The sequence below is a fragment of the Opisthorchis viverrini genome (assembly GCF_000715545.1).
Source record: "Opisthorchis viverrini unplaced genomic scaffold opera_v5_2, whole genome shotgun sequence".
NCBI lineage: Eukaryota > Metazoa > Platyhelminthes > Trematoda > Opisthorchiida > Opisthorchiidae > Opisthorchis > Opisthorchis viverrini.
In genome coordinates, this window is record NW_008751658.1 from 844,835 (window position 1) to 867,649 (window position 22,815).

General features: G+C 45.2%; 1 protein-coding gene across 1 annotated transcript; it reads right to left on the reverse strand.

Moving 5' to 3' along the window:
- Positions 1 to 3,228: 3,228 nt before the first annotated feature.
- T265_00190 (hypothetical protein) lies at positions 3,229 to 21,360 on the reverse strand (the record flags this gene model as incomplete). Its single annotated transcript, XM_009163898.1, has 9 exons — positions 3,229 to 3,472; positions 6,397 to 6,516; positions 11,920 to 12,081; positions 15,004 to 15,103; positions 19,715 to 19,902; positions 20,240 to 20,524; positions 20,570 to 20,909; positions 20,956 to 21,001; positions 21,315 to 21,360. 9 exons carry the CDS (start codon positions 21,358 to 21,360, stop codon positions 3,407 to 3,409), a joined length of 1,353 nt encoding a protein of 450 aa, XP_009162162.1.
- Positions 21,361 to 22,815: the final 1,455 nt, after the last annotated feature.

Below are 22,815 nucleotides of genomic sequence, written 5' to 3' on the forward strand. Positions count from 1 at the left end.
ACAACACCCCCTTAACTAAGTGTAAAATGGAAGCGGCGAAACCTACCACAAAGTCGTCCGTATGACAAGTGTTCGTCATGCTCAAATATGGGGAATGAAACGGTCAGAACGGTTTTCCGAAATGTGGGATGTAGACGCTGAGTCAGATAGCCTGCAGCCAGATTCTCCTTGAAAGGAAGACTGATAATGGTGGATTTCTGCTTGATTGTGTTGGTTTGGCTTTCTTAGTCGAAACAACCGTGTATGTTGAGATAGAGTTGTCCGAATAATCATTTCGCGGAGTATGCAAGCAAGAGAGTGAGGTCCAGCTTCAGGTTTTCAGAAAATTTTTATTGCCCTGCGGGGCAAGATAGCAAACTGAATTTCGCTTGCTGAAGTTAGTCTGCTGTCCCGTCAAGGTTGGCTTCCTGCAAACCGATCGTCTAATTGAGCCAGCAGATGCTCTTAGCAGCTGCACGACCAGGAAATGGAAAGAGTCATTAGCGAACTACACTCATTTGCAAACATCGGTTTTGCGAGAGACCCAGCCGGATCTCCTGTTTATGATCTCTCCAGGCAGCTGAATAAGCTGCACTAAGCCACATCATGTTTCAGTTAGTGCGATAATCGAGATATCGCGGTACATGTATATATTCGTAATGTGCTACTCATAAGGTTGCTGAGATTTCTTCGACAGCCCACGACCGATTTCGCCCTTCTTGAGGCTCATCAGGTAGGCGCAGTCTTCGAGTTTCCGTCAACCTTATGTTCTAATTGAAACCAAAATGTACGAAATTAGCGAAATACACTCATTGTTTTCCTCTTCGGGTGCAAACTGAATGGTCTGCTTGACTAGTTCACTAAAGTTCGTGGTAGCCCCAAGGACTTGTCTGTGGTGGCAGGCTTCTACATATCGCCAGTAGAGGTGGATCTTTCCTATACTTAAGCGGACTTCATAGTTATCAAGATTTCCCATTAAATCAACGGTAAGGAGCGAGCCTAATGGAGAACCCACAGCGATACCACCAACTTGTTGGTACATTTCGTTGAGCTGGCATTGCACATCAAATGTACATCGCAACAATAATTCTTCCAGATCGTTAGTTGGAATGTTTTTTCTTTTCATGTAGTCACAGAGATAACGGATGGTTTCTAAGAACGGGATGTTGGGTATGTCGAACGAAGTCATATGCCCCTTGTCCCCATCTAAGAATGCAAACGTGTCTGAAGGATTTCCGCTGGCTATTTGTCCATGCCATAATGTGGGAATTCGAACATACCACAGATCTGGTTTGTGAATCTCAGGTAGCCCAAAAAGTCCCGGAATATCAGATCTTAGGGGTTTGATGCTATCAAAGGTGGTGAGGATACCAGGTCCCCCAAATGGTTGCAAAACGTAAACATGATCCACTCTGTACCGATTCCCAAGAGGAAACTACCGTCGAGAAAGCACTCGCACTCGAGGGTGGACTACTGTATTAGATTACAACAACGTAAGAACGCAAGGAAGAAATCGAGGTGTTAAACCTCGATTCTCGTAAATCATGGTGGTCATCTGAGATGGAGTTAGGCATAAAGACATATAACCTCAGAGTAGTTGCAACCAACAGACCTCCCAGTGACCGTTGTGTTGCCTACTGCGTCAGCCAACATAATCTTCACGCCGTAGCATAGAAGCCACTCCCTGGTTTCAGAATTGGCGAAACTATCCCCTGGGAGAAGCACCGCAATGGGAATACGCCTTGCCATTTGTCTGGATACCGCACAGAAATCGCTAGTGTCTCTGACATTTCCCAACCCCTCCGGTTACACCACCGCTTTTCATGAATTTGGCCCGATTAAGTCTACCAATAGTTTGAGGAAGAATTTCCGGCCATGGAAGCTAATGGCAGTGCACATTAGTGTCACAGAAGCTGGACAACAGGACAAAACAGCACACGATAACCCGTCATTTATGGATATAATGATGTAATACGATACTGATCGTTTTGGCATAAGGTTGGAGTATATGTCCACAGTGCAATTATCTTCGTTTTTATTCGAGTCAACGGAATAATTACTCTCACCGCAGGATGACAGGCCTCGATGACAAGGATACATGCAAACCTCAGTGATGCATTGATATGTCTCAGTTTTACATAATGAAGGTCAGTAAATGTTTGCGCACACAGTGCGGCTGATTTTATCGCCCTACTGTTTATCACTGGGATCACCCAAAGGCATTTCGTTGACCAGACGCAGATGAACCTAGAGAGACTTCGTACTTCCTTTCCATGTTAATAATATACGACTCTTACCGAGGAACAATTTAACATCCCCCTTGTAAAGGAACCGCTGAACCTAAAACAGGAACCAATATCACGTGATGGAACGTTTGGGAACCAAAATGGTGATTCTTCTGTGATAGCGTGTCGATCTTACAACCTCATATAAAAATTAAACTACTCTTGCTGAATACCACGTGGTTTCCTGGTAGCCCATCCCTCGTTAATTCCTCTTTGAACGCTCTTGTGTTTGGCTACCAGTGATAAACTTGAGGGTACATAGGTGCCCAACAATCGTCCTGACATTACGAACTGGCATGAAGACTATAATAGCTGTGAAAGAGATGCACTGAACTGCTCAATTCAATGAATAGACAGGTCTGTCTGCAAGTAATTGATTTACACTTGGTCGCTTGCTTATGCCTGCTGCGACATGTGGCTTGCCCTGCTAATCAAAGAGTGCACAAGACGGCTAGTACCCTGACTTACTCATGTGATGTCTTCGTCATCGAAGTTATATGCCATTACCGCACCAGTGATTTTAGCTGTACAGTTACTGGTTTTTCCGTGTATCGCTATCAGCCAATTCGTGGAAAGCTTGAATGGGCGCACCTCTAGTCCCGACCTATGAACTTATTAGAAGCCAATTAACTACTCATCGAATATTAATGATCGCTACGGGCGAAACTTTTCAGTTCCCACTTCTGATTGCCTGCTTGGGCCTGGGCGTTTCCGACCTTCAAGGTCTCCGAAATGCCTTCAATGTTCTTCGACTAATATTCATTTCCAAACCTCTCATTCAACCGAAGGTTGACCTAGGCATTACCCAAGAAGCATCTAACGTTGGGACCTAATGCAACCGTTCCAGCCTATGCAGATTACTCCATCAAGCGGCACTACCCCGCTATCGCTTCGTTTACTGAAGAGTAGCCCAGACAAACCCAGGAAGGGAGACAAAGCTATCAGCTGGATCAGAAAAGTGAGTGCGAACTATGACGGCGCCAGTTTGGCGTCTTTTCTCTTCGTAAGTCCGTATCACAGACACAACATAGGTTGAATATGAAGACAACGGTATAAACGAGTGAAGATCAAAAACACAAGACAACAAAAGTACATAGGGAGAGAACATAAGTAAAAAAGGAAAATCATCCGGGAAAAGGGAGTCATGTTCGCACTTCGAATTTTCCCGACGAGGTGAGGTATTTGACACCTTTAAAGGGTTTGTATTTCTGAAAATGAAAAAAGATTGCATGAGGAAAAAGAAACAGAGCGATTGTGATCAATCAACCCGATCTAAAGAACAGACACGTAAGGCAGACAGTGGAATTCAGGCATCCAAAAGTCACAGATGACGCAAAAGTTTCCTAGACCACATTCTATTCCCCCAGTTGTGTAGTGGACGGAAAAACATCACCAAGAAAACTGGACGTATCTATCTTATCTACCGCATCTGGCATTATACATGTTTTTGAGTGGAACCGATTCAAGAGAATACCAAAAGCTACGTGTCTAGCGGATTCGAGTTCCTAAAAATGAAACTTCACATACGATACTTCAATCCACGGGAGATCATCAGGAGGAACGAAATTACAGTGCTGCTCATGAATGGTGAGCGCTCTCTCGCAATCACATTGAAAGCATTCGCCTTTGAGAGACATTTTTATGGTATTTGTTCGTGGAGTACACATCAACCACTGTGAAAACGTACATCGGCAGTTGCTCTACTTATTCACCAGAAAGCTTGATACCGCTACTGCGTAGAACAAGTAACAGAATAACGATCCATCGTCTCTGTCATCAGTTGCTTCGGTAATGTGTTTGACCATATTTACATTCGAACTTTGTTGAGTAAGGTGAGATATTCCGGGCACATAACACATTTAAGGTACGCGTTTTTCTCGATTTATTGCGAGTTCTGCTCTCTTACTCACCACATTTCTGAAGAACGGTCGAGTGCTTCTTGATTTCATCGAAAGTTGTCTCATCGTGGAGCATATGGGCTGCCAGAGGGAACTCCGAACCCTGTCTACATATCATAGCTCATGTGTTACAGAACTAGACGTACAGGCGTTTCATTGATGTCCTCTGAGGAGGGCTGTACCTGCAATGCGCGTCTTAGACATGAAAACGTGTATGAAACCGACTGGGACAGCGTCCCAAGACAAATAACCAATCAATTAATCAGCTATAAACCATGTGACATAGACACAAAGGTTCCAGCTGCTACAGTTTCCATCAACAGGAAGTAGGAGTGTGAGACATACAACCGAGCCTTTGAGGCGATGGTATGTCCAGTTATTTCGAAAATTGAGTAGCTATGTATTGAAGACAGCAGTTCTGATGCACCAGCACAACCGACTGCACGATTTGGCATTTCTACCAGTGTCATTGCCTAATGGTGAGTTAAGTAATGGGGTCCCCATCCAAGGAGTCGGCTGTTGCCGACCTGACTAAGTTCGTTGTCAGCTTATACGCTGTCCACCTCTCAGTCGTTCGCATTCAGCACAGGGCCGGGGAGAATAGTTGTGCGAGGCAGACGGTCTTCTGGCACGCGGAATACATGTCCTAACCAGCGTAAACTATGAAGCTTGAGTAATTCACTTGTGCCGGAAGAGTTCCTTCTTCCCAGGAGCGCATGGAGTACCTACAGTATTACAGTTCCTTCTTCCCAGGAGCGCATGGAGTGCCTAAAGCATTGTTAATCTGACGTTCCCACACCCGACCAGTGCCTCGGAGACACCGATGGTCAAACACTGACATCTTTCGTATGTCCTTTGCACGTAGAGGCCACGCCTCTGATCCATAGAGTATCCCAAGGCTACCTGAACACAAGGTCATATCCAACACGTTTTTTCGGGGTGAGGTGTTTCGCCAGACAAAATAATCACGATCGAGCTTCTACGCACTATGTATCAACGCACTGAAATACCAGTTCCATAAGCTGGGTAATTTCTATCAACAATGGCTAGGCAACGGAAGCCCCAATCCAAGATGCAACCTAGTAATTATTGAGCGACACTGACAGCATTATTCAGGTTGAACTCAACGGGTTTTGAGGAAAATCTGACCAAGCAGCCAAACATGTAGGTCTGATTAGAGGGTAGTGGATTCACCCATGATGCTTGGGTGTCTGGAATCCTGTCTTCTCAGAAGTACCTCTTTTGGGAGGCAACATGTGCTTTCCTGCAAGTAAACTTAGGACCGAAGCCGTTTATGCTCATATGGGAGGTACATCCTCTACAGAGAACCGCTAACTTTGACCTCTGTGGTGGGAAATTTCGTGTGCGAACCACAAAACGATGTCCCCCTCCTCGGGGGAAGCACAGTATTTTCTGAAGGCGATCGTCTCGTCCGTCTGCGAAAACTTCATCAAAAATCTATGCTGTGTATTGAGCAAAAATTCCGGCAGCTGCTTCGAGGTGTCCATAATTTAGACGGTTATACGACTGATGTGCAATTGCGGGGGTGAACCGGCGACAAGCGCAATATTTGCGCGCGTGTGCTTCACGCAGCGGATTAGTGTTACTTCTGTTATGCTGTTTATTAACAGAATTCCACAAATAACTACATTGCTCATGAATTTGAACATTCTTGCTTGATCTCAAGGTCTTCCATTTCGTTTCAGACAAATCTGGCCCACCGGATTTATTCCTGGGTAAGAGGAAGTCGCTACACCCGAACCAGTTTTGTTGGAAACGCGTTCAGTTGAGTGTCCGTTGTTTAACTATTGCGTCTATCCACCGACACCCAGGAATTTACAATGACACATAAATGCTACTTACGGAATTTGCCACGCTAGACTTCAGCTACCTAAAATTAATGAGCTTCTTAGTTCTCTGATTTCGGCGTGTCCACGGGCTGAAAAGTTCTTTCTATGTATAAGAAATGGAGTTTCCGATCAACCCAACCAGTTGACCGGTCCTGTTCAGTAGTCTGAAAATGAAGCAGGCAGGATTGGATCGTCCTTCAAATGAATTTGTGGGGTCAACCGACGACCGCTCTCATCCTGAAGACGATAAGAAGCAGTCACACAGATAATGCGGGCAACAAAAGTTCGCAGACGCCAACTACGATTAAAACGGGCGTATCTACAAAAAACTGCGAGAGTGGAAGTAAACCTTTGTGGACTTAAAATGCTGCCTCGGTCACTCACCTCAGCGTAGATATCGACCCGAGCGATCTTCAGACCTGAAACTGCATACTGAGGGACGGAGAAATGCACCATGATGGAAGGGTTACCTGGCGCAGCACTGACCCCAGGACTAAGTGTTACCTGAACCGACAAATTGAAAACAAAAAAGGGAGGATAGATTTTGAGTGAGATAAGAAATGACTAATCTCCAAGGTATGCCAAATTAAAGACTAAGAAAACGAAATGAGCTCCATTTGTGTGATCCTCCTCAAGTGAAAATGGCAACAGGGAAGGTGCTTTTACTCTTATTCAAAGTGGGTCCACTTAAGCGTCGCCGTTGAGGAGGAACAGGAGTAACCTGTTTTATGAAGTGTTGAAACAGAGATAATCCGGAGCTCTGGTGCAACCTTGGGACCGAAATTCAAAACCACAATCTAGTACAATACAAATACATTGTACAAATAAAGTGGGCAATGTGTAGAGCAGGTGGTCAACCTGTTATCCTCTTCCAAAGGCCTGGTGTCACTGTAGTCTTTGTTGGAGAAGTCCCAGGTACTGTCTTTCAGTTGTTTTACCTTTTCACCGGAGAATTCCGATGGAAGCATCCGAGTTAAATTGTGCCATCACATTATAGCAAAGTGAATAAGCCCACTTGTGTGACTATCTAGCGATTCAGAATAACTCCACCTTGGATGGAACTTTAACACTGAAAACTGTTTAGAATGGTGCGCGGATTGCCGGGGGAAAATGATATACTGGGAGGTCACCTAATCTCACTAGGTTATCGATCAAAGCCGAAAAGCGACAGCACCACTCAACAGATTCTCCGCTGGTAACCTCCAGTAGAATCATACAGGTTGACGCGAGGGTTCAAAAACGAGTCAACAACCGCAAAGTCCATATATGCGCATCAACTTGAATGTCTGGAAATAATACACATGGTTTTGTGTGGAGCTCTCTGAAATCCCAACATACAGGAAGCCATACAGAGCAGCATGACGTCCAGAGAAATACACCCTAGCACTAACCCTGCTATTTAAACAGAGAAACAGTTCCAGGACAATACAGTTTTGCAGATAAATAACAAATTCGGCACCAAAAATGTAAGAGAAAGCACGTGCCAAATTACATGACAACTATTGGTTGCGATCACATATTGGCTGCTGATTGATCCACAATGCGTAGTTTGCGTGGGGATCGCATTGGTTTGACGGGAAGTCTATTTGCGACTTCAAGTGTGTACTTCTATCTGGACCTTAGCATCTTGGGCGCAGCCGACTGAGCGAACGAATGAATAGGGATTCGTATCTCTAAAGGGTTACGTGAGACCTCTAGGTGATAGAAACCCAGTACCTCCCTTTATTTGTAAACCTTTACCTAAGAAATTCTTCCGAGGAAGCGGCTTTGGTGATTCTCAATTCTTTCTCCACTGCGAACAGTGTTACATCTTTATAAGAAACCGCCCGTAGAAAATTCTAGGGGCGTAGAATCTGGCTACTCAATGCGAGTTCTCTGTGCTGAAAAAAGCTTTTACTAATCGATGAACATGTCAAACCAGACCGCGTAATACCTACGTGTAACCATACGGAATCATTTTAGGCTTCTAGGATTAAACGTCAAGTGGGGTATTCCTTCGACTCTTTGTCTCCTCCGTGGAACTCAAGCGACAGTATTCATATCCAGTTCACTTCCATTTGCAACCACACCATCGTTAATCCAAGCAAGGCGGGCAAACGGTGGAATGTTTAACCTCGTATTGCATTGAAATTCACCTTTTAGAAGTAGACTCAAATAGGTAACTTTTCTACCGAAATCCACGCTTCTGTAAGCAACCCTACCACTTTTAAGTAACCTCAAAAATATGGAGGAAGGCGGCGAACTTGAGGGTGATTCGCGGTAATTTCCATTATCACTGTTTGAGCCCAAGCAATAGGTTTCGTTGGCATATATTAATAGTAACGAACCCATAAACGAGCGAATTAGAATCAAATCTCCATTTGTCCAACTTTTCAATCGACCGAAGCAATTCGGTCGGAGTAACCTTCTCACTGCTCAAGAACACTCGAACCCGAATTTTCATGGAATTTTGTGACTGCCATATTGCGGCATCCGTAACGCTAAATCCATGCATAACGAATCTGATACACCACACTGCTCTGAACAAAAAGCCAAGAACCAGAGTATGAGTTACGCGACGGCAATTCTGATGCGATAATCATGTTTTCTGACAGGTAGCTTGATCATAAAGGCAAAACCCTAAAACCGATTTGTCTGGTGCATGAATTTCTCTTACTACTATGGGAATCGCTGACAAACAAGAGACACGTAACCAAAGTGTCCACGAAAAATGCAGCGCAAAATATCCTTAAAATAACAAACGGAGGGCAATTCACACTATCTTGACTTTTCTGGTGGGTTGTTGGTCATTTGTGTGAGCTCACGGATTCTACCCTTTATGACGCACAAAGTAATGCCGAGCACTGTACAGTGTTTTCAAGCCCCATCCGGCTGAGAAAAGTAGGGACGAATTCACTATGAAATATTTCAAACTACTTAAGATGTTGCAGTAGTACAGTTTTAAATGCGCAACTAAGGGAGGCAGAATCGATTCGGCAGTCATTGTCGTTCACTGAACTATTCATGCAAGACAGCAGCTTGCAGATGAAGGCTAGAGATCGAGATAGCTCAGTGGTTGAGGTGCGAATTGCTGGCTGAGAGGTGTATGACCGAATCCATCCGTGGCATTCTGATTGCTGTTGTCTGGACTGGGCAACTCAGCAGTAGCTCAGCGATCGTGCTTCCTTCGACTTGCGAGACGTCTATGCGCCGAAAGTATGCCACAGTTAAACGATTACTAGGCGAGGCTGGAAAATGTCCAAATACCGAGGAGCACTGTGTAGCTTTTTTAGTCTGTTGTACACACTTCTTTACAAAGATTTGGACCCAGTCATTGCATAAAGCCCATGATACCTGGTTAAGGAACGTTCAGCTGTAACACCGTCAAGAGGCAGAGGTCGGATTTGAACCACGGACCTTCCAATCAGTAAATTCGCGTTCTAAACACTGAGCCATCTCGTCATCTGGCCAAAGGGAGCTGATAAGTAATACATGTATGTCAGCTGAATAGGATGCAGCGCCACTTATCCTGCAATCATGTCAATGAATCCAGTTTCGACTGCCTGTTTGCTTAGTGAGTTCTCAGATGTAAAGTCTGTACAAGTTGTAGGATGTTTCTCTTTCAAAAAGATTGTTTAAAGTTAGTGTGTCTAAATTCCTCTAGGGATGCGTGAGGTACTAACCACCTGCAACATGAAATTCGGATGGACACTTTAGAATACCTACAGTCAACACAACGCCAAGGGTAACGGTATACGCATGGCTGTAACACGTGACAGATTTCATCAGACCACCATGCACGTAGCAGATGATCTGGATGAAAAATCTCATACTTGCACCTTTGAAGTAAATCAAAGTGGCCCGAAAAACGTTTGCCGTTTGGATAGATGGAAAGGATATTCAATGAACCCAAGATATTGCCTTTCAGGCAGGAGTGAGTACAACTCAAGTGGCTAGTTCCAAAATAGTCTGTGATTCCCCCTAAGTAAAGATGCATTTGAACAATTCAGCATGGTGGGTCTGTGACCCTAGGAGTTGGACATCGATCACATGACAACACCTCGTCCGTAAGGGGTTGCGTAACAGAAATAAGCGTCCGAACAGTTACGCCCACAAAAGAACAGCTTTGGAAGTGTGACAACTACTGGATGCTTACTCAGAAGGTCCGCTCCGCAGCTAACAAACCTGGAATAGCCTAACAAGAAAACATTTAGTTTTTAATATCACATGCTTGAATGTGGAGCTGCATGCTAGGGTTTTAAGAGGATCCGTTCGCGCTCCTAGATTTCAGCTGGGTTAGCCCCGAGGTAGTCACCCCGACCGAAAGATTTCACATCAGCGATAAACCAGCAAATGAACAACAATGAATGATCCGCGATTCGTTGAGGCCTTACAAAATCATAAAGACAGCAAACTCATGCACGGCCACATAAAGACATTGGTTGCACGGTATAAATTCAGTAGTACATGTGTCATTTTGCATCATTACTCGTTGGCCAAATTATTTACAAGTTATGATTAGTATAGGGACCGTTAGAAAAAATAAGAAATTTGGTGCCGACAAGAATGAAATGGCTGTAGTGAACTTCTCGGTTTTCCTGCACTAAATGATGCAGTTGTACAAAAAAACACTCCTAGTGAGAACGAATTTGGATCAAACAAACGGAATATCGACAAACACTGGATCGCGGCGAACGGAGGATCTTGCGAACCCAATAAAGAATCAATGAGTTCACTGACGCCGACTAACCATCGAAGTATTAAGATCGCCGTTTTGTTATTGCTGTTAATCAGCGCACAAATATGATGAAATCGGTAAGCGCAAAGAGCCGCGTTTATAAACTGTCTCTCGTTCGAATCGGTCTTTCAGACAGTGACGGTTTAGGAGCCCGTTCAGGTCTGTTTAGATAAAGAATCGTCCATTGATAGCGTTGTGGCGACAATGCATTAGTTCAGACTAAAGCACGTAACTCGGTTTGCAAAGCAAGGATAGGAGGATATCATTGGCGAGTGTCTTTAGCAGTAGGCATTCTGGGATGAGGGGCTGACAGCAACTAGTAATAACAGCTGGGCTTCACATGGTTGCCAAGGGTTCTTGGTGGTTTTTGCTTGCATAAAGCTGAGTACCGGGAATTGGCTGTTCAGCGGGGTTACATGAAGCGATCGCAATCGTCAGTCCGGGAGAAATGCTCATTGAACCTGCCGCAAATGCGGTAACAACTTCTGAGAACTGGAGGAATATCCAGCAAGGACTAAGATGGCTTTCAGTGAAACTGTCATCCAATTCACTGCAGCGATATACTGGAGTGCATTGAAATACGATGACTAGGTTTTTCTGCTTGCGATCACTGGTTGTGAATTCGACCATTCAAAAGGATTCCGTCGAAAAAAACACTCCCGTCTTTGTAAATAAGAGGCTAAACGCCATTGTTTCACAGCATACTTTAATAATCTCCAGCTCTGCGCACCCTTTTCAACATGCAGATGACAATCATGCACAACCCTGGATGTTGTCTGATCCAAAAAAGTCCATCTCAATGTGTAAATGCATTGACATTTACCAACGTTCTATTTCTACGACCGGTAATATGAACGTCAAATGTGTCATACACGAGATGAAATTTATTCACAGCCAGCACTGCGGGGGTTTGACACCTCCGAGCCTCTGAAACATTGAGACCTCCAAAGAACCTTCTAGGAACTCTCAAGATGATTTGTATTGCAACAAAAATTGGACTATGAGTCAGTGAAATACACTCATTTGTACACTGAATTAGTATTTTGACGGAAGACTCACCTGGAACCAAGCTAAATCTCTTGTTTATGATGGGCTATGAGTCATTCTCACAACCAAGTGAGGACGATGGGGAACCCTAATCTTTCATGGCAGTTGGAGACAGGGGTATGAAGAAAAACGTGATAACTTACACTGCCTTTCAAGGTGGGGTTGGAATGTTTCGAATCGATGCGACCGATGTTCCACTCAAACAACCTGGTTGTTGTGTCAAACATCACACGGCCTGTACTGGGTGTGGCATTCACGTTCACCACAGTGGAGGGCATGTGCATTGTCAACCGGACGGATTCCATCTGAGGGGAAAGCAAACGCGGTGGATGCCGTTGAATCAAAACAGAGATAAATTGAACTCGAGGTAGAATAAGGGTTAGGGTGAGTGGCTCAATACTGGCGTACTGGTGTTCAGCGTGCAGTAGATGTGGGCACAAGGAAAGCCAGTGCCGGACGTGAAAAGCTAGCCGAAGACGCAGTCGAACCCGCAGTTCACAAAACAGACGGAGCCAGTCAGAACCCCGTTTTAACGCAATACTTGCAACATTTGATAGTCAGATCGATGCTCGTCACAATTACGTTACGATCAGAGCAAACGGATGCACGATTCAATTGCAGCTCGATACGGCTTCCGATACTATGAATGTTTCCCGGCGAGCCTGGAGAAAGATCGGATCACCAAAACTCAGGCCTGCTTCAGGTGGTAAGCTTTAACTACTTGGTGAATTCGAGTGTGAGATGGAGATTACAGCCACCGTGATCGTGGTGTCGTCTCTCTTGCTGCTTGTGAGGTCAATCTCCTAGGTGTAGACTGGATCGATCGCTTGCATCTTTCAATACTGCCGATCGAAAACTTATGTTTATCAACACTGACAAGAGGGAAGCCAACGTTCCGGCCTGGAAACCATGTACTTGTGAGGGTCTATCGCCCCAGGCACCGAATGTGGACTGCTTGAGTCATCCTCGAAAGAATCGGTAACGTGATCTATAGAGTCCAAGTGGGATAATCGATATGGAAGCGGCACATCAATCAGTTGCGGCCGACCGAGTGCCCGATTCAGAAAGCGGAAGAACAGTTGATAGACCTCAACCTCCTTCTTTAACCTTCTGATCATACAAGACCAGCACCAACAGTCACCGCTTCACATGAACCGTCCGAGACGCCGTACCGGTCGCGCCAGAAAACTTGTGGAACCTTCTCAACTTGACCCGTGCCGAAAACCTTATGCTGAACGACCAGAAGGGGGAGGTATCAGGAAGGTCAGATTCCTGAAAGTAGTCCCCGGAACCTACTGAGACCCTAAAGCGCGACCCAAATCTCAATAGGAAGCCGACAAGCATCCAGGCCAGTCAATCATTCAGAAGCGAAAACCGATGAGTGTTCAGGCACGCCGTAGGAGCATAACCGAATGTGGCCAGTGTTCAGGCATTTCATAGAAGCACAATGGACGTTGACGGGTGTTCACTAAACGCCTATCAGACAGCTTGGATCAATGGCAGACGGTGCCATTTTGTTCAAAGTCCTTCATGTAAATATTATCTAAAACTGAGGATATTGGAGATTCCATCGCGGGACCTTGTTCTTGCGCCACTTCGGGCACATTACCCTTCCTGGACTGTATAACACCTAAGAGTGCTGGGAAGTTAAAAACTATCATACCAACAGACAAAATCGACATCAGTACACCCAAAGTCCGTGTGCGGCTGTACTGTCTCATCGATATTTAGTCAGAGCGCTGTGCACAAAAGAGATCGATCGAACAGTAACTCAAATCGAGATTGCCAACAGACTCCGAGAAATAGGATACCCAATGAGTTTGATCAGGCTGCAATTAAGCAGGAATTGGCTTCAGGATCTAGACCAAGTGAGGAATGGATTGAAACAGTAGTCATTTCATATAAAGCAGGAACATAGGTTATTCAAAGAATGCTTAACTTAGCAAACATTCGAGTAGCCTACCGAAAGGGAAAAATGCTACGCTCAGTTTTGGTGCAATTGAAAGATCCCCTCCAGATTGAAAGAACTAGGGACTGTGTGTACAAAAGTAATTGCAACGATTGCACTAAAATTAACATAGGATAAGCTGTCACAGGATTGCACACCAGAATTGGTGAGCATGAAAGGAGGATGAACAAACCACCAAGGAACGCTGGTTAAAGACAGCGTTAAACGCAAAACATTGAACCAGCCTGGGGAATGCGGAAGTTTTAAGAAGCAGACTGCGATTCACACCATATCGGCTGATAGCCGAGGCGGTGGAAATGACCAAGCATCACAGAATAAGTGAACAGACGCGGAAACAGCTCAGATCTTATAGAAACAGCTGTTCTAAACGTGCCGAGAGAGAAACGGTTGCTGTGTACCTGTCATTCGTTCCGATGGGTCATCAAAAGACCACCGAATGTTTAAGTATCCTTGGATGGGCCTCCTGCAGCTGCTGATAACGGACATCAAATTAAGGTATCTTTCTGGGGACGGGGTTCTTATGTAAATTTGAAGCAAATATCTAACATTTCTTCCCTACTATCTAAAGTGTTACACCTTGTCCCGACGGATTTGGACCCATGTGGTTACTGCCTCCTGTGGTCAACGGCACAGTCAATGAAAAGTGGATTATACTACAAAGACAATCGAACGAAAAACTGTATTCCACTCAGAATAAGCGAGGTCTCGTCCCCGAACTCTAGGAACGAGTGATGGTCGATTTCACAAGTTAATCAATGAGTCACAAGGTGGAGGTTAACGAGGTTGAAATCGCAAAAGTGACTCATATCTGACGTAACATGTACCCTCATCCATGGACCAGCGTCACAGTCGCTTTTTCATAGGTCTGTTTAGAGTGGAAGTACTTCCAAAACCAATGCATGAATCTACAGGAATACATCCAACCGTTTGGTTTGGGAGGGCGTTTTACGAAAAATACATCCCCCTACAAGTGAACGTAGTAATAGTTGGAAGCAATGAAGACATTTTCATCGAGTGATGGTAGTCTGTCTATGTCATGTACATCGAATGGTCCAGAAGATATGGGGGCACGAGAGAGCTTCGCCTAAGGCAAGAATACAGGTAGCCTAGTGCCGTTTGAAAAGCCATTTTTCGACAGGAAGGCTTACATTAGCGGAACGCAAGATTAGCAGTGGTGAACAGCACCATTAACTAGTCTAGTTCACAAGGATATAATGGAAGTTGTGCCCACGTAGATTCCATTCACTCATTCACTCACGGTGCGCCCAAGTGTCTTCGGAATCACAACCAAGTCCAGCCGACTGCCTTGCTCGCGAAGTGATATACTGTGACGTACTATAACTGGAAGGGTGAGAGGGCTGTGGGATGGGATAATAGAAGAAAACAGGATAATAGCATCGACAACAAGCAGCTGTGTTGTGATTAGTGTAGTCCTAGGGAACATTAGTAGTTCTACAAGTAAACTATACAATCAAGAAGAGACAAAATTGGGGGAGGAATTTCACCGCATAGCACACCAATCAAGCTAGCACGGTCTGCATAAAGAGAAAATCGAGCCACCTGAAAACTATGAGTGTAGACATTTGCTTTTAATTGAGCTGAACGAACCAGTAGAATCAAAGACAGAAATTCCACTTTGAACATCCGCTGACAGGACTTGACCGAAATTCCTACGTTGACACCGGTTGTCAACGATGTCTACAGCTGGCATCTGTACTTTGCTCACCCAACAATGCAGAACATCATGATGTACAATAAACCTTAGCGCAATGACGCCATGAAGTTTTCCAGGCACTTATGGAAACTAAGACATCACACGTACCTTTTATGGTTTGATCATTGATGTCTACTTTAGTCAAATTGAAATGCTGATTTTTGAAGGAACAGACTCAAACACAACAGATGGAATGAATACAGTCTGTTAATCTGGGCTAAGGGTTAAATCAACTTCCTCATAGTAAGAAAATACTGAGACTTGTCATCGTGTGCCGGTTCATGTGCCTTCGTAACCTATTGGAAGCGCCTGCGTGACAGTCGTAGGGTATTTCACACCAGACTGTCCAATAAATGGAGACCCGACCAACACGGTCTTCCGAAATCGTGTGGAAACACGTGTACCGACCTGTTCCTTAAAAGTCACATTGCATGGAGCCAACGAATTTGGTTGAAGACCCTAAACATCCTCCTGAGTTTAGGCGCCATGGCAGGATCCCTGTTTGCATGATTCCTCGAGTGCAATAAATATAAATAACCTCACGCCACATCAACTGTCGCTTGGTGACATCGATTCGGTGGTCTCACTCGACGTACCTGAATGAGGTGGGTATGCAAAAACAGACTACTGCTGTAGGATGCCCTACTGCTCTCGCACGTACTCATGTATCTCCCCGTTGCCACTACTTCCCAAAATAATCAGACTGCTGAACTGGATTCCTGAACAGCACTTCACTGTTGCCCGACTTTCAAAGACATCTCCGAGTTGGTCGGGATAGAAAAGCCTAATGGGTACGAAAACCCGGATAAGCTCAATTCGCAAACGCTTGAAAGTTAGTACAACAGTGAAGGTAAAATGCTGCCAATGCTTGTCTAACTTGGTTTTGTCTAGGTAGGAGAAGGAAACCGTCCCGGGTGAATCGATAATAGTGTCTGATCAAGGCAACTACAGATATATCAGCTCTATACCCGCTAGAACAAGGCACCTAGTGACAGTCCGGGAAGAGACACTGGAGGCTATGTATATCCGAAATTCCATCCGTCAAGGTAGCAGTGTGACGTCCTCAAAGATCGGAAGTTGGTTGCCAATTTGCGTCAACTGTGACTCGTAAAAGCGTGCTTATCAAAAGGTCAAATGGTATACGGTCATCTGCACACAGCAATAAACACTGATGATCACCACAGAGAGTAGCTTTTATCGACACGAGAACTATGCCAGGAACAAATAACTAGGATGACACACCCACATCCGGACGGCGAAAAGCTTATTCATTGGCGGTACTGACGAGTGGGGAAGATTCGAGAGACAGGGAAAGCTATAGCGCCTGGAAGTGACATCCACTTTCGAATTGTCTAGTCAACTGTTTCAGAGAGGCCAGGTTTTAGTGGATGGGACCTCAAATCATTCACAAGCATACACAAGCTCGAAAGATCGACTGAACACTTTGAGGTACAGTTAAACTGATTACGAAATCCGATAAGCACTTCGACACCAGTTCTTCACGGATAATAGAAATCCCGCGGGAAAACCTCGCTGTTTCAGCAAAACAAACAACCAACCAGAAGACTCTACAGCAAAATATCTAAGATGAAGCGGAATACTGACGGTGATTCCATTCCGCCAAAGAATTCCAAGGGAACCAGTCCAACACCTATAACCTCCAAGACGCTCCCTGGTAGTATTCTGCGCAGGCTAGACACCGTCGGGAGTCAGAATCATAAGAACTAAATAGGGTTTTGCGCTGGCCAACATTGCATCGAGCACAACTAAAAGCCTTGTTTAGATCCATCGGACATCAGAAGTGTCTGGTGGAGGAAGACATTCCTTTAAATTCACGCTTCAAAGAGGTTATGCATGCATCTTCTTTTGGACGTGAGAGTCTACGATGAACTCCCACCTGAGTTTACAACATCCAGTGGTAGATTCTTGTTGCCGATGCGCTGCCTGAGTCATCTTTGCATGCCTCAAGGATCGGCGTGATTCCTGGATTTTCGCTGACTGACATTCAATACACTGACGATATCACACTTGCTAGATCACACCCTTTCGTAGATGACTTTACCATAAATTCCGGGAATTCGCTTCACACTTGAAAAGTATAAAGTGTTATTGCGAGACCCGCGGGATCAAACACAAACCTTATGCCTCCAGAAAAACCGATTGATGTGATAAGGCTATCTATCTAGGAAATCACACAAATACCGGCGGGTTAGAGAAAGATGAAATCACTTCCCGAATTAGGAAAGCTAGGAAAACGTCTACCAATCATCGGCATTTGTGACGCCGACGTGAAACCAGCTCGTAGGGTAGAATGTACACTAGAGTGGCGCACCAATCTCTTTGTGCATCACAGATGTAGTCGCTGCGTGCAGATCTTTGAGCACCCCATGTATGATAATCAATTTACCCGATTCATCCCGGGGACCTGGTGGGAACATCAGATCATATTGTGGAGATATTCCTGATAGTTTTCAACGAAAAATGACTCTGCTTGATAAACCAACCGGTCACACTCCATAGAGTATGCCTCTTAGGACATGCACTTCGTATGTCATGGGCCCGCTTGCCTCACAGAGCCCTTTTCTCCCAGAGATATTTCGGATGAAGACGACCCAGGGTTGGTTGGTCCACGAAGCAGCAAACCAGCATAAAAGCCCTTATCAGTCAATTCATATGCGTGAGTAGGTGCAGTCTGTCCTGAATGGCGAACCCGAAAAGAACACACAAATTACTGGTGACCCTAATAACCGCCTGTGTTAGGCAGCCAATGGCGGTCCAGTATCAAAACTATTGCCTTCAATGCGTAGCTTTCTCATCTCACACATTAAAAATAGATAAACCTAACAACAACGAACAGACCGTTCATTCTCTCCACTGCATATCGTTCCATTACTTTCCTTATCCTCGGTGGACGAAACTTTAACAGCCGAAACCAGGCCTTCAACCGTCGCTGTTCCAGAGCCACAGCTGGAACGCGCTGCCATTAACTAATTCACAACGAGATCAAGAAACGGATATCCGGTGGGGACATTAAATAATTCACCCACAAAATGCACACAGCACTGGCAGCTATGTTGGCTTGCTCATCAGCTGGCGCTCTTGCAGCAAGTTTCTGTATAGAGTATCTTACTGAACGTTTCGGGGTGCAGGTAACTGGTGCTTGTGCTAGGCTATGGGGATGTATATTTACCCCTCTCGTTTCGTCCTTACTTTAATAAACTTACACGCCTAAACGGAAGTTTTAGCGTAAGTGTTCTCATGATGATGTTATTGTCAACAGCGATAACGATTACCCAAAAGATCGTTTTTTGTACATTAAAGGAGAAGGTGGGTACGGTCTGAGGGTGGGGAATACAAAAGTCATAATCTGAAAAATCATTCGCGCTGGTGATTGTCATTTGTCAGGAAGAAGATCCTCAGGCGACACGTTTCAATAGGTAACGACGCTCACTCAGGTATCTAGTGAGAGGTAGGCACATCAAAGTCCCCGTTTTCAATGACAAATCATCAGATGACACTGTTTTTGCTGTATACGATCGATGGGACGATGAATATCTCTCTACTCATGGTGCCAACATGCGGTCCAGCAGGTCGACACTGATGTCTCGAAAAAAATCGACTGTTATAGTAGTGCTCAGGTCAGTTTAACGAGACCAACGGATAAATAAGGTACGAAAAGATGGCTTTAAAAACATTGACGAATTATGTTGACCAAGTGACCTATTGGCTAATATCCAATCTTGGGTAGATCATCCCGCCATTCTGTCATATACCTCCCCTACCCCATCTTTAGCACAGCTTTGGTCCACAAACTGAGTTGCATGCTAAGCGGTCAGCCTTGTGCGAAAGCATTTAAATGAGATCCATCGAGTAGTCAATGCCTGGTATAAAGTTGTGCACTTCCACCTTCTTACACTAAAGCACTGTCTCATTTGTATAGTTATTGGGATGGCGGCAAGCGTGCAAATTACCAGCATCCATACTCAGCTGCTTATTCCTAAAGCTCCGAAAAGCGGCACTCTGTATCGTGTTCAATGAACTAAAATGAAATGAATAGGGTCGGAATACTGAAGATAAAACTAAATTAGAAGAGATACAGTACTCCGCATTCAAGACGAACTTGACAAGGTAGAGGGAAACCGATGGCGTTGTAGAGAAACGAACTGCCCAAGATTTATGAGGGACACCCACAACAACGACAAAACCGCTGCAGGGAGAATCGATATACGGATCACTGTAGTGGACTCCCACTCACCTTAGGCAATTTACGTGGTACCTAAACAAACAAAAACGCCCATCTGGCGGGATGAACGACAACACGCGCTCTCTCTCCCATCGCAGCAAACGGATGCACGGATGGAGACTGGCATCATCGATCAGACGATTGTTTGAGAATGCCAAGGTAAGATCAGGGGCGCCGGATAATTTCGAGAAACATTCGATCTGTATGTGTGAAGGTAAGAAACGAGAATGAGGGTAAAGAACATAAGAAGGGTGATATTAGCCGAGAGGATTCACTCTCATCATGAGCACAAGTCATAAGTGATTTGTCTCCACCTCTATTCGTGAAAAAAAACAGATGTGGCCAGGAGGGAATTAGGTAGACCAGTTGGAGGAGTCAACGTGAGATCAAGCTCCAATCCTCCAAATTCTAGCCAGCAGGTCACCCAGTAGTTTATCTGTGTGGCAATAATTGTGCGGAAATCCAAATGAACATATATATGTATATATCACGAGCAAGCATGGGAAGTTGAGTATAAGTAAGCAAGGCCTCACGTACCGATCCATCCACCTCCTTGAAAACTGTGTTTCCTGAGCTGTCCACAATCGCATTGACCTGTTCGATTAGGTCAAAATATACCTCGTTATTTGTGTATTTCACATGACTCCTTCTCCAACGTACATTGGAAAGCTGACATGAAGGAAGGGTGGAACTGACCGCGGAATTGGTACCCGTCACTACATCGGTGATGGTCTTCAAAATATTGGCTGGCCGAACAATGTCTTTGAGAACGTTGGGTTCAGTTGCCAAAGGGAAGCCACCGTCAATCATTTCATCCAGAATCTGGTATTTCAAAGGGTGTTAAGTTAAACACCAGTTTCATCTTACTTCGTAAATACACACTAGGTTGTCCTTGATCACCGATTCGTTGACCGTGCCGAAATAATCCACAATTACGTTGACCAAGCTGAGCAACAGCTCAATAACCAACAGTGGAGGAACTACATTGACAAACATGAGCAACAGAAGACAATGGTTGGTACCTTCATCAACGCAAACGGCCACAAAAAACAGCCTGCCCTTGGAAACGTGGATCAAACATTCCTTGTTCGACTCGATTACGATGGGTATTTCGTCTACGGAGGTCGATTGAGAAACCGATTCGAAGAACTGGTCACACACAGCTTTTGGGGTTACTTTGGACCAGTGTTTCTCAAGGCATATTTCACTGTAGTGGGAGAATGTGGTTTAGATAAATAAGTGGGCCAACTTACTTTGAAGGGCTGATGATGAATAAACTTTGGATCATGCCAACCAAATCTGAAAATGGGAAAGGCAAGAGTAACGCTACCTCGCAAATAGCGTATAAGAAAACAGTCACATGACCTCAAGAGGCCTATCTCATTCGTCTGATCCCTCCAAACTGTGGTTCGGCAGTTTGAAGCGCCTGGGTTGGGTTGCCACCTATCTCACTAATCAGTCAAACACGGCCATAAACAACAGAACGGAATAATCACACCTCCCAGACATCCGCCGCTGCATTGCCCATTTCTCTTCTACCCCTTTGATCTTCACGGGCGTGAGCTTTCAGTTACTACAACCTTATCCACAGCCGGTTTTCGGGTTGACATACCTGCTACTGCTCCTCCATGAAGGATGAGATTCGTATTTACACTCATTCCTCTGTCGCACTACTGTCTCCCCTTTAATAATAATAATCGTTCAGCTGTAGCGCCTTTTCGGTGCCTAGCTGCCACGCCACCCGAAGGAAGCAGGAGGGCTGGGATGCTGTCAGGTTGCCCAAGTCTAGGCAGGGGAAGTCGAGAGGCAGAGGTCGGGTTCGAACCACGGACCTTCCGGTCAGTAAATTCGCGCCCTAACCACTTGAGGCATCTCTCTGGTGGCTTAGCCACCAAACAAACACTGGGTGTTTACCTACTGCAAACTTCCAATCCCAAATTCGTATTCTAACTCGAATTTCGATTACTGTGGCTCAGCAAAGACTCGATCTCTCCTCAGCTATACAACCTGATAAAGGCTTTACCAAGTTAGCCTGTGGTGCGAAATAGGTAAACTGGGATTGTGAACCAGATGGCCTTAATGATTCTCAAAAGTCTTCTAGCTTCAAATCCGTCATGAAGAGGCTGGACCTTACCGTGGTGTGACGGTTTGTGCACTTCAGTGACCCATTGAGCTAGACTGGGGAGTATCCCACTCAGTCTCCCACAACAGCTTGGTCGATGGTTAGCGGTCTGACAGTCTCCCGGTCCTCCGGGTTGGGGTCCGAAACACTTGTTCCATAGAAATGCCAATGCACTCGTATCTCCTGCCAAACACCGATGCCTTGTAGTTAGGCTTCTGAGCCAAAGGCTGTGGTTGAGGACCCTAATCGTTCTCCTGTGTAGGTGTGGTCGCCCAGATAGTATCCTAGCCCACGTACAATCATGACACCTAAACTATCAATACTCTCATGCCACATCGGCCGTCGCGTGGTGCCATCAGCCGGTTGGCCTTACTTGATGCATACAGCCGGGCGGGTAAGCAAAAACAGGCTAGTGCTGACGCCTCCCTACTTTTTCCTTCACGTACTTTTTCTTCCCCCTCTCCACTTCATTATTAACTCTCCTCGTGTAGGCCCAGCAGTTAGGACTGATGACTCCCTTGGTCTCGCATCGGTTTCGCGTGCAGCATCTCCTCGTCACATGGTTGCGACATTGTCAGGTATCTCCAAATCAATCTTCAAGCCTTGACATCCACTCTATCTGGCCGATACAATGTCCGCACCCTGAAACAAGCAGAACAACAACCTGCTCTGGCTCTCAAACTGGACTCGTTTGGTATTGAATTCAAGATGCAAGCACAGTCACTGAGCTAACCGCCCCATCACTCTCCACTCCCATCCGGCTACGCACTTGTGGTGATTCACAGGCTGTTGTGGCGGGATGTACAGGGGTTGTTATCACCCCAAGTCACCATGCGGAAGAATCCTCGCTTGAGTGGATACCTGTTGATAGTCGCCTTCGCGCGGTTTGTCTGGCAACGTCTCGCACACGCGGGAAGTTGATTGATGTCTGTTTATCGTGTCTGATTATTCCCCAACTGACTATAGCTCCGACGCCGTTGCGGCGAGCTAA